Source organism: Falco rusticolus, chromosome 11, assembly GCF_015220075.1.
Source record: "Falco rusticolus isolate bFalRus1 chromosome 11, bFalRus1.pri, whole genome shotgun sequence".
NCBI lineage: Eukaryota > Metazoa > Chordata > Aves > Falconiformes > Falconidae > Falco > Falco rusticolus.
Genome location: NC_051197.1, coordinates 21,540,030 through 21,553,081, shown reverse-complemented (window position 1 = coordinate 21,553,081; position 13,052 = coordinate 21,540,030). Strand labels below are relative to the sequence as shown.

Sequence of the window (13,052 nt, the reverse complement as noted above, 5' to 3'; positions counted from 1 at the left end):
GCCCGCCCGCGGGGCCCTGCCGGCATGGGGCGGAGGCGGGGGCGGGTCACCGGGAGAAGCCGTGAGCCCGGCAGCGCTGCAGCGAGCGACGCTCGCATTCCGTGTGAAATCCGCGATAAATTTATTAAAGAAATGCAAGGCGAGTTCGGATTAAGATGTAGAGCTCCCACCGCACCTTGGTGCCTGTGCTAAAGCGCCGGCTGCCCGTGCCTGGGCAGCGCCCCCGGCCGCGGTACCGCCCGCTGGGGGGGGGGCTGGGGGCACAGCAGCCCTGCCTCTGCAGGTGGCAACAGAACTTCAGTGGAAACACGCTTCAGGTACAACTGTAAACCACGGGAGGCAAGCATACTACTAATAAACGTAATTTTAATAGTAGGCACGTGTTCAATGTGACATTAATTAGAAGTACGCTTCAGGAGACCGCATGCGGCAGCACCAGGCGGGCACAGCCCGCGGCTGGGGCTGCTGCGGGAGCTGTAGGAGCGGCAGGGCCATGGGCACAGCGCGGCGACCAGGGTGCCACAGCAGAGGCCGCAGCACAAGCAGAAGGCGGCTCTGGCAGCTTCAAAAGAGTTTGCTGCAAGATGTGGAACCGCTCCTGAACTCAGAAGTGGGTCGTGGTCTTTCTGTGACCGCAGTTGCTGTACGTTGCTTGCAGATGTCAGCATCGTTCTTGAAACTAAGCTTGCAGATATATCGGGTATCACAGGTCAGACTAAATACTTGAGAAAAGGAGCCAAGATACTATCACTTTTATGAACTTAATTACATTTCCATTCCTTCTCAAGGAAAAATGCATTGTTTTTCAGCAGCTTTTAGGCTATCAGCCTCATCTGGTGTACATTGCCTCATACGCTTCTCTGCATATCTCTAGGTATTTGCAATCAGTTTGAAGAGCTGAGCATTTCTGTGCTCTGAGCTGTTTGGCCTCTCTAATGAGTAAGCTTTATTTAACCCCCAAAAATTTCACTCACATGGAGTATTTTATTTTGTTTATTTTTTGCTTTGCAACCTCCATATTGAACTTGCATTGGATTACAATAGACTAAAACCAATATTCTGATGCTATATTTAGCAACTTTTTTCTGTCCCATGGAGGACTGCTTATCAGATGCTCACATTAGCCTTATTTTATGCAATGATGACTAGGCCTGGTGCTCAGTTTGCATATACAACAATTGCTTGACCTTCTCCACCTAGGTTAATTACCAAATATTTTCTAAGTATTTGTTTGTTGCGTCAATCAAATTTCAGGTAGGTGTTCATCTCATTCCCCATTGGAAATAAAAATAAATCTTATATATAGGGCACAATATGCTCACTTAAAATGATGCCTAAAACACTGACAACACTAATGAAATCTACACTAATGACTAAAACCAAAGGTAAACTAATGAGAGGCATGACACACTAGCTAGACATACAACATAACAGACAAATAGCATCTGCCAATTTGACTTAAGGGTATTTTTTTTTTTCTTACATCAAGTAATTAATCTAATATTACTGAATATAATCCACGTCTAGGATGCCAAGCAACTCTTCAGAAGTTCATAGAGACCATTTTGATGTAGCAGCAGAGAGAACAAAGGCACTCAAAACACTGAAAAACAGCAGGAGCTGGGGAGTGGAATGTTTCCCAGCAGAGCTCTATAAAAAAAGAAGAAGAAAAAAAAGAGCAATTTGATAAACCTGATTCAAAATAGCTCTATTTGTTACTATTATAAAAGCATTGAAAGTTTCAGACAAATCTCCTATTAGGTCCTTCTATTATGTAGACACTCCTGATATTAAAAAATCACGTTACATCTATAGTACATGCAAATGAACAGGTGTTCAGTTTTCAAGTAACAGGCAGGATCAAAGTATGCTATCCCACTTTTCCTCACTTTAGTTGATACTTTTCCCATTTATTATGCTGCACATGTATTCTCAAACATTTATTCAGACATAGGAAATCTGATAGATACCCCAGAGTATAAACAATACTTGCAGTTTTCTACTATATGTATAGGAAGAAACCAGTAGAAACTACAGAGGAAAAGTGCTTACCACTTGACTGCCACCTGAAGGTGAATTCTGAAAAGAAACAAAAAAATAAATCTAGAAGAGTTCCCACTCAATGGTTTTGAACACAGTTTTGCCTGTGATCAACAAAATTTTAACACCCTAACCCACAGCACGCTTTTAAGTTGTTCAAGAGGAAAGTAGCTTTGCATAGGTAAATAGTTTTAGTTACACATTCTATCTCACCTCACATCTGAAAAGTTCAGCTAAAATGGGTAAAAGGGCAAAAGTCTATTTTTCTCTCATTTCATTATCATATTCCATACAGAGTTTTCAATCCCTATAGTTGAAAAAAGATGTTAAAAAATGATGAGTACTGGGGAAAAAAAAAGGAAAAAGAAAAAAGGAAAAACAAAAAAGTGCAAAACCAGGTAACCGGCTAGTGAAAAACTCAACAATGTAGCCTATTAAAAAAACCAAAAAAAAACCCCAACCCCCCCCCCAAAAAACAAGTGTGAAGGATTAACTGAGAAGAGCCTGTAAAATCCACACAGAGAACCAGAATTTAAAAATAGAAGACAACAAAATATATCAAGCCCACTAACTGGAATGTGAAGCAAGAAAGATTCACATTTAAAATATCACTGATATTGAAATAGCTTTTCCAGGCCGAAGCCATATTTTCCATGGCAGTTTCTTTAATATTCTCCAATACAAATGGAACTAAAACAGAATGTTATCTTCTGACCAAATAATCCTGAAATTGCTTTATCAACCATCCAGGTTCTTTGCTTACTAAGAAAAGATGATGAAAATGCTGTGATGAATTATTCTTACCGGTTTCCCAGAGTAAGTGCTTCCTGAGGTAGAGGAGGCCTGTAAAATAATTATAAACCATTTATTTTTGTTGTGCAAGACTCCTAGAGAATTGTTTCCATAGAGCACATAGCAGTTTTGGAAATGCCCTAGATAGTAGTTGTTTCGATACTGACCTTGATTATACCTTTTTCCTCGCACTTTTTTTTCTATTTTAATTGAATGGTCTCAAGTAAGCACACCTATGTCCTCTTTATCCCACAAACAGTTGCAGAGGATTTTCAAGGCAATATATCATTGAATGAACTACAAAGTCTGAAACTGAAACAGTTATCCTGATATTTAAATATCTTAATAGAATGATCCAGGCATGTTCCTATGAGCAAGTAACTCAAAACTCTGCCGTGGGAGGGACGAATGCTACCTCATCCTGAGGTTCAAATTTGAACAAAATATTCCAGTTTCTATTGGTCAGTTTTCTCAAACATTTCCCTTCGTACCATGATTTTAAATTTCACCCTCATTATTGTTGCCTGTTTTAAAAAACAATATCCACATTTCTAACTTGGTTGTGGAATTACTGAAAGAATATCCTTACTGGCTTTCCCTGATGACTGCCTCCTGAGGAAGATGAACTCTGAAAAAAGATACCCATTTTGACTCTGAGCCTATTTGTAGTTCAGTATATTCTTGCTGTCTGGAATAAAGGACCACAGAAGAATGAATACTATCTTACGTCCAGTCATCCAAAAATCCCAGGGAAAAGTTTATCTGAAATACAAATATTTAACATCTTTCTGCTACAAGTATTCTTTTGAATGATGTATTAGTCTGAGAATTTCATATAAAGTTCTCAAGAAGAAAGAGCTGGTTTGTAGTTATGATGTGTTCAATATATGGAAAGGAAGAAGTAATAAGGTTCAATTAAACATTAATTCACCTGGCATCAATCTACAGTTAGATTTGGGGGGGTGGGGGGGGTGAAAGGTAAGTGTTTAGAATCCTTTGCAGAAGATTCTGAAAAATTAGATGTTCTTCAAGAGTCTTAGTTTTCTAGCAAAGTTGCTCTGCTTGTGTGAATGGCATTGTCAAAGGAAATCTTACAAGCATTGACTCTTCAAGAAATGCCATCAAATATGGTATACAAAATGTTTCACCTTTATGATTCGTGTATAAGAAAACCTAACGTTTGCATCCACTTTTTAATAACGGGGGATACATCTTTTTTTCTGTAAGAGATAAGCTAAAACATTTTGTGTGCTTATTTATATCTCCTGCAATTGAATGACAATAAAAGCAAGGTCTAAATTACATAGTAAAAAACGTGGTCTGAAATGGGAGAAGATAAAGATCCATAGAGTAGAATGTCAACTATTATTTCCTTCAAAAAGAAAAAGTATATTCTTCAAAGCAGGCCAGAAATACTTTAGACAAATGCATATAAAATCAATGAAAAATGAGCCCTGAGCACAAAGGGTATGATTACTATGAATTTAAACAGAAATAACTGTTCATAAACCCCTTGCAAAAAATAAAAAATCAAAAATCCTGTAATCTCATTCTGTGATTACCAGAACTAATCCAGGTATTGACTAGAAGTTCAGTTAGGGTAACAGAGTAAAATTCTGGCTCAAAACTATGGAACTGTGTGAAAATAAATATTGTGTTTGCATTTGTTGAGATTATCTGAGGTAAGTAAATCGTGTGACACTCTTTGCATATTTAAGTAATTCTCAGAGAAATGTCTAACCCATAACTAAAGTAGATATAATTTTATAACAGGTTTATAAGAAAAAAGTATGGTAAACTTGAAAAGTTTTTTTACTTACTGGTTTACCATGTTGTCTGCCTCCAGAATATGAGCCCTGTAAGAAGTCAACCAAACATCTATTAATTGAATGAAAAAAATCTTCTATCGCTGTTCTGAGACAATTTGTGCAATACTTAGGACAAACTTACTCAGATTTTGTTTGAACAATAAGTAACTGAGGTACCTAAAACTTGAGCTGTCTACTGCACACCAAAACAATGGCAATTTGTTATTCTGAATCAAGTAAGCAGTGTTGTGAAATACAGTATAACAATTATAGTATGTTCAAAGGAACATTTTACACAGAGCAGTAATTCATCATAACCAATTCTTCTATTCAGCTTGCTGAAACAACTTTAACCAGTATTGCCTCAACTGTTTAAGTCCAGTAAAATGGACAAATGAATGTATCTTTCAGTATCAAGTAACTAACCTTATCCAGACAGTACAGGAAAAGAGTTTGGAGTGATGCGATGGGACGAGAATATACTCACCTGCCCACCATACTGGCTGCTTCCTGAGGGCGAAGATCCCTATTAAAAAAAAAAAAAATCACAGGAAACTTAAGTGCTTAATCATTGGCAGAATAAGAGCAGTTTTGTTTTTTTTTTCCTCTCCGTGCAGAATGAGACATCATGGAAGGACCTTTTGGCAGGAGTCTTCAGTAGGAATCTGGAAAATGTATTAATCTAACAAGGTACAGTGAAAGACTTCTGACTTAATTCTTCTAAGTTCTTTAACAGTTGAAAGTAGTTAATTTGGCAGTTACAAAACACCTGCTAAGACTATTCTCTCAAATATATGGAGATAAAGTGTCTTTAAATGTGGCTCTGTTCAAAAGAAAAAAATAATCTATATTATTTGTGATTTTCTTCTAGGTCAAACATGTTCAGAGAGCATCGTGTGTATTATTGTAAGAGCATCCTTATTATTTCAAATAAGTAATTTGGGAAAAACTTGTTTTGCAGCTGTTAAAAATCCTCTCCATGCTACAAAACATGGTCTTAATAGAATGATACTGAACTTAAATGCTTGCCAATGGAGTAAAAATAAGTTCACTTATTTTTTTAGTATAGCAGAGTGAAACAGAGTAATACTAATGAAAAATATATTCCACCTTCTTATTAGGTAGCCATCCGTTGAATCTGTTAACTGTTTGGGCTACACTAAGGTTTCTCAATCAGCGATAAACTACTAAAGTCTACACAAGGTACATAAGCAGCTGCACACAGTAAGAGGCTCAAACTGCAGCTGAAGATAAGGAAACTAGTATTGTTGTGGGTAACACACCAGAATTTATCTTTTCAAAGTAATATCTATTGGTATGTTTTGTACCAAATTTGCAATTATATAATCTAAACAAATGCAAAAAAAAAAAAAAGAAAGAAGAAAAAAAATCATTTCAATGTAATTGAAAAATAACACAGAAAATAGATTTTGAACTGGTATCATAGCAATGCGAAACTGAAACATATAAATGGTTAAATAAAATTACCACTTGAGGTAAGAGGCATTCTTGGGTAAAACAACTGAAATCATGATCTATGCAGCTTCTGTCAATTGAAGTTTGTTCATACTACTTCATTACAGCTACTGAGAAATGGTTCCTATTTTCAGATATTTATTGAGTGTAAAATGACTGAAAACCCGACTGGCAGTATATGTACTGCATTGTATTTTTCATTTAATAAATATCAAGTAGGAAGAAGAGCTTAGGAAAAAAAAAAAAAGGTGCTTGCCTGTCCACCATACTGACTACTTCCAGAATACAATGAACCCTGTAAAAGGAATATTAAACTTTTTTTAAAAAAAATTTTAAATACCATCTAGCATCAGAAAACCCTGGATCTAATCTAAGCAATACTCATGACACTGATTAACTGGAAGAACTTTACAGAGTTATTAATGCAGTGGCAAATGGCTATTTATCTGCACATCATTTTACTGGTTTCTACAATAAGATGAACCCCATGAGTTCTTCTTCAGTATTTTTTTGAGGTAAGAATGCTTCTATAACTACAAAGTAAAATCTTGGCTCCAGTATATAGAAAGATATACCCAAAACATCCAGAGTGATTCAATAAAAGCCACATGCACTCTCTGGAGGGTCTGAACTCAATATCTACTGGCTTCTGGGCAAACATGGCAACTAAGCCATGTTTATTCCTGAGGAACTGATCCGTGTAAGTGTTAAAGACAAATTGCCTACCTGTCCACCTTGGTAGCGGTTTCCTCCAAAAGAGCCCTGTATTCAACAAAAATAGCAATGTTTACTCTTTATTGAATGCAATGTAACACACATGAAAAAAAAGAAAACATACTGACCTATTGTAGTGATCAAGTGATTTATACTGATTACTAGTATACTTTTCTATTTGGCTGATTAAACAAGTAAAGGATTTAGTTTCAATGCACCCTTATTCCTTCAGATTATATTGTTTGCAAAGAGAAGAAAGCTGATAACTTGTATGTTGTTTTCAGCACTTCTGATTCTCAGAAGTGACATATATGCCATGAGTGGTATACTTACGGCATGTGGGGTTTGCTTGATTTCATAATCCGAGAAAGAGAAGTAGTCATCTAAGCAATTTTGAATATACTGATACAACAGATAACTGAACTCTCCCTCAAAAGCAAATTAGCTTAATTTCTGAAAAAGGGTGGGATTTTTTGCTTTTGTTTTAAAGTATTTACAAAAATACAGGGAATATACTAATTAGAAAAATAGTAATAGCTTTAACTTTTTAAATGCATTGCTGTGGTCCCACTTGGAAGCATTTTGGCCCAAGATTTTAGATCTAAGTTTCACTAGTTCAATCATGCTGTTAATATCCATGATAAGAAAAGCACTATTACACACACACGTCCGTAACCCAGCAGATATACTATGAGATATTTGGGAAACAGATTCTTAGAAAGTCCACGGCCTCTCTTAGAAACCAAAAGAAATTAAATGCTTTGAAGCAGTTTTGAATGTCTGGATATTTTATGGATTTAACACTAGTCCTCCTTTAATACCGATACGGGAGAACATTACTACTTAATCCAGAGTGAGGAAAATGCAATTTATTTCCCATGTATTTCTTTGAAAATAGAAGTGCATCTGGGTAGCTAGTTTTGAATGCAATACTACAGTTGTAAGTCACTTAATATTTTTGCCCTTAGCAGGTTCAAAATTTCCCATTTTAGCACAATGTAAAAAAAACTTTCATCATACATTTAAATTCAGAGACAGAATTATTTCAAGAAATGTAGCTCCTTGGGAATTTTCCAGTATTCATGCATACTATGAAAAATATACAAAGACAAAGAACACTTACTGAACTTCCACCAGGGCACACACATCCACCCTGTATAAAACACAACCACATTTATTTTTCTAAGCCTATGACTGGATGAGGCCTCTGAATTAGTAAATGAAACTCACATTCTGTTGCTGCAAGAAAATGGACTATAAAATCCTGCTCATAGATTCACCAAGTTCCATCTAAAAATGAGTTGCTTTCTCTCCATTGGCCTTTCAGGATAGTTGTGTGCTTACTAATCAAATTTTTAAATATAGTCTAGTTTCTCATTTAAAACTTGCAGTAAAAACCTTACTCACCAAAAGGACGAGTAAAAAATTCCAAGTTGTACTACAGAAAATATTCTGCATTTGTTTTTTTTCACCCTAAAGAGGCCAGAGCACCTAGAATACATGCAGTACAATTTCATGCCTCAGATGTTACAGAGGACAGTAAAGATAACTTCCAGTGGAGGCCTACTAGGTGATTTCTACTCTGATAAAACTAACTGAGAGGTGGTCAGGGCCTCAGCATTCAGGATCTCACTTTTCACATGCAGTCTGTGTGAAATGTGTACAAAGAAAAATGTTTAGCACCAAAGGAGGTACAGAAACTCAACTACAACTGCCATTCAGGCAGGTGCTACTGGCTGCTCTGGCCCGTGGGGTGTCTTGAATGATGTGGGAAAAGAAAGTAACATGTTGCTGAGGCTTTGAGCAAAAAGGACAGTGGTGAAGAAAAACAGTTCTTGTGAAGGAAAGATACACAAAGTAAATTGTGAGCATCTGACACAAGCACAGCTGAGTGATGTGGAGAAAGAAAAGCATACCTGTCCACCATACTGGCTGCCTCCTGAAGAAAAGCCCTGGAAAAAATTAGTAATGTATTATTTCTGTGTTACTGAGTCACTTTCTTGTTTATTCTCTGTGGTCCTTAGTCTTCTTTTTAAACATAACAAAAAGGGGTTTCTTAGAACCACAGCCTATTTAAGGAAGCATTTCCATGCAGTTACATAGCCCCCTGTATCATTTGGTCATATCATGATCTGACATAGCAGACAGACCCATACTTTGCAATCCCCACTCACTTTGGTTTAAAACTATTCTTAGAATGTTCTTTTTTTTTTTTTTTTAAAAAAATATGAGTCAGATTTCCTAATGAACTGTGTACAAAAGTGCAAGTACTATGAAAGTAGATGTTTTACCTGTCCACCATACTGGCTGCTTCCTGAAGAACCTACACCCTAAAGGAAGGAGAAAGCATTTGTATTTGTTGCATATTCTTTAACTTATGACCTGTCACAGAAAAACACACTTTTATTTGTCTTCCATGGATTTAAGTGTTACAGGAATGCAAACACTTCCTTCATAACTATACTAAAATTTATTGGCCTTTACAAAGTCTACTGTTTACACAGAACAGTAAAGTTTAAATCAAAGTCAACTTTAGGCAGGTGTGAGTTCTGCTGCTGCACTGGATTGTGTGCTCAGGGAGCCTCCTATGTTTTACTTTCCTATGTGGGCTGACACAGCAGAAGGTCATATATTCTGCCTAAACACTGTTTTGGTGTAAGCCACTCCTTCATAAAATATTCTGGTTTTCAAAAAAAAGAAAAAGAGAAAAGGTGAACAATGGAAAAAACAACCCATATATAGAAAAAAAAAAATTCTCACCTGTCCTCCATAATGGCTGCTACCTGAGAAAGATGGACCCTGAAGCAAAAGTGCCAATTATTTCTCAATCAAAAAGCTTCTTTAAGGGTTTTTGAAAGACTGTTTTCTTTCATTTTACAACAGAGAAAGATTAAGAAAGATAAACACTCAATTTATTTCTTTGTGTTCTATGCAAATTACTAATGGCCTGTAACATACAAAATCCTCCATAATACTGATCATGATTATATACCTAATTTTAGGAGGCTGTATTTGAACTGCAAATGTCTTCTACCTCTAATTCCCTCTCCAGTAAATCTGACAATAAATGTTTTCAAAGGCCAAGGATGAGTTTTGTTGGGGATATCACTCTATATTAAAGGTTATACCACTAGGCAGCACTAGGAACTCTGTCCATCATCTTTCATTTCACAAGGGCATGGAACACCTCTTAACAGCTACTGACCTTCTCCCCTGTTCCCTTCCTGACACTTACTGCTTCTCTGATATTGCATTTGCTGAAGGAAGTGAGATATTCCATAGGTTGAGGTACAGGAGGAATGCAGTCTGTCTCCAACCACTCCCTACTGTCAGATCTAAGAAACCGTGACAGCAGCAGAAGACAAATGGGTCCAGAATGAGGAGGGCAGGTCAGAGGGTAGAAAGCAGCCAAAACTGCATTTACTGTGATACAACAGAAGCACTGGCCCCTCATAGTTTTTGTATTATTCCAGATCATCTATCCTTAGATAGCTGATCAACTATTACCATATTAACACAGCTTACTAAAAATTTTCTTTTTTTTAGTCAATAGAAAAGTACGAAGCTTTGATGTAGAAGCTGGGTGTTACGGTAAAGACTCCACAGGAAAAAATTCTCACCTGTCCTCCATACTGGCTGCCTCCTGAAAAAGGTGAACCCTGAACAAAAAGAATTAAGTTATCTCCATATCCATGACTGGTTCTAGCCACTCCTTACTGTTAGAGCTAAGAAACCGTGACAGCAGCAGAAGACAAATGGATCCAGTATGAGGCGAGCAGGTTGGAGGGTAGAACAAGGCCAGAACTGCATTTACTGTGATACAACAGAAGTACTGGCCCCTCATAGTTCTTGTATTATTTCAGATCACCTGTCCTTGGATAGCTGATCATCTATTACCATTTAGTCAATAGAAAAGTACCAAGTTTTGATGTAGAAGCTGGGTGTTAGGGTAAGGACTACATAGGAAGAGATGCTCACCTGTCCTCCATACTGGCTGCCTCCTGAAGAAGGTGAACCCTGAACAAAAATAATTAAGTTATATCTATATCCATGTCATAGCACTCCTTTAAATCATGCTCTATATGAAGATTTCTTATTACTTTCAGTGCAAAACCACAAGTGGACTGAACCAGACTGTGCAAAAAGGAGTGAGACTCATCTGCATTTACAGTGATGCATCAGAAATTACATTTCCTAAAAACTCTCCTGTGGCTTTTTATCACATACATTTATAACTACTATATATCTAGCAACAAATTAAATAAAACATGAAAAAAAAAATTATGTCCTTAAAATGTTCTCTTACACAGAGAACTACCAAGTCTCTTGGATAAAGCAGTAAACACTACAAGGGAAGAATTCTCACCTGTCCACCATGCTGGCTGCCTCCTGAGGAAGGTGAACCCTGAATATCAACAAAAAAGGAAACTCAAACTTCTTTACACCCATTTTATAGAATCATAGAATCATTTCGTAAGGCTTTAAAATTTTTTGGTCAGATTCATGAATTACCATTTTATTTAAGAAAGACATGACCTCTAGTACTGCAAATTTCAGGAGGCAATTGAGACAACCATGTATTTAACATTCTGTTTTTTCTTAGTCTTAAATAATGGTCTTCATCTGAACTTGTTTTGTTTAATCACAGTAACACCGAAATGCTACAGAGAAAGATTTACTGAGAGGGTTTTAGACTAAGATAAATGAAGCCATGGTAGACAGTGAATAAACTACAAGTTTGCATAGGTCAAAACTACAAAAGTGGGAAATATTAATGCTTACTTGTCCACCATAGCGGCTGCCTCCATAAGATGATGGCCCCTGGAAAAATACAGATACTCAGAAATAACTGATTTTCAAATTCATGGAGACAAGTGGCAAAGATATCTGTATTTTGTTATATGACTGTTTGTTTGCAATTTTCCCAGAATAAACTCTTACTTTTTTTCCCCTTGAATTCACAATATTACTACAGAGAACAGATCACTGCAAAGTTTATCGAAATATTAAATTGAGATATCTAACTGAATAAGCCCTTAGTGATGAGTCATATAATGGTAAAATATCTCATATAAAATATTAAAAATGAGAGCTTACTTGTCCACCATACTGGCTAGCTCCAGAGGAATATGAATCCTGTAAAGAATACCAAATAAGTGAATGACCTGCTGTAGAACTTCCTTAAATCAAAACATGACTCTCCCAGGACAATAGGAGCACAAGAGCAAGGAAAGAGCGAAGGCAGGAGAGCAGGACTCAGTATGCTTTAGTAATCAGAGTTCAGCCTTACAAGGTAACTTGGGGTAATAACGGTGTTCCTAAGGAAGGGCGGAAGGCAAAAAAATCCTACTACTTTTTTTGTGTGACATTTTGGGAAGGTTAAAGCAGCATTCTTTCAAGTATTTCCTCTGCTCATTTCTGGAGAATGGCAATTCTTTAACTGGAAAACTAAATCCTGAGCCAGAGCTAGCAGTAAAAGATCGGCTACCTAACAGGATTCTCAAAACCTAACTAAGCAAGTTAACTGAAACCTCACACAACAAGAGGTTTCTTTAAAGATGGGAGATTGTATTTGTTTTACTTCTTAATAGAATTAGGTCGACTAGGAATCAAAATTGCTGCATTTTGATTCATTCTTTCTCCACACCTATTTTTTGTGTGAGTTTCACTATGCAAGTTTCACAAAACCAAGGGCACTATTTGCTAAAAAAAGCCACTGCATGTTCATTTACTGAGTTTTTACTCTTTAAGCATAGATCCCATACAAAAACTGAATTTAACTGAGTTTGTGAATAACCATCATTTTCAGAAGGGGCAAGCTGGCTCTCCTTTCAGAATGAGTGCTTACTTGGCTATTGTACTGGCTGCCTCCAGAAGATGATGAGCCCTGGGGAAAAAAAAAACAAACAAACAAAACAAAAACATTATATTTCTCTAACAGAACTATTTTAAAGCAAAACTTCTTGAAGGACAGCAGTGTATAAATTTCTATTTCATACATTTTTGCTTGGGTTTAAAATCCATTCAAAATGTAAAATCTAGCCTTCTGTACTTTGTTAATACATCTAAAATTTAGCGTGTACCTGTCCACCAGAATGGCTACCTCCAGAGCCCTTTCAGAATGGAAATACCAGTTATTTGTCCTCAAAGGATCTGACTGAAGGATAGGCAGCTTGTTTCTTTTGGTTTAAAAATCAGCACAATGAAGAGTGATACCCCCAT

General features: G+C 36.7%; 1 protein-coding gene across 1 annotated transcript in view; it reads right to left on the bottom strand.

Annotated features, from left to right (window-relative positions):
- Positions 1-346: 346 nt before the first annotated feature.
- The window catches only part of LOC119155593 (hornerin-like), a 54,627-nt gene continuing 41,921 nt past the window's right edge, over positions 347-13,052 (bottom strand). The window contains exons 58-72 of the mRNA XM_037404422.1: positions 12,679-12,717; positions 11,928-11,966; positions 11,613-11,651; positions 11,197-11,235; positions 10,809-10,847; positions 10,451-10,489; positions 9,122-9,160; positions 8,747-8,782; positions 7,954-7,983; positions 6,843-6,878; positions 5,128-5,166; positions 4,653-4,688; positions 2,845-2,883; positions 2,053-2,079; positions 347-1,650 (exon numbers count right to left, since the gene is read on the bottom strand). Coding sequence (XP_037260319.1) covers positions 1,552-1,650; positions 2,053-2,079; positions 2,845-2,883; positions 4,653-4,688; positions 5,128-5,166; positions 6,843-6,878; positions 7,954-7,983; positions 8,747-8,782; positions 9,122-9,160; positions 10,451-10,489; positions 10,809-10,847; positions 11,197-11,235; positions 11,613-11,651; positions 11,928-11,966; positions 12,679-12,717 — 615 coding nt within the window. The 3' untranslated portion in view covers positions 347-1,551. The remainder of the gene's footprint in view (positions 1,651-2,052; positions 2,080-2,844; positions 2,884-4,652; positions 4,689-5,127; positions 5,167-6,842; positions 6,879-7,953; positions 7,984-8,746; positions 8,783-9,121; positions 9,161-10,450; positions 10,490-10,808; positions 10,848-11,196; positions 11,236-11,612; positions 11,652-11,927; positions 11,967-12,678; positions 12,718-13,052) is intronic.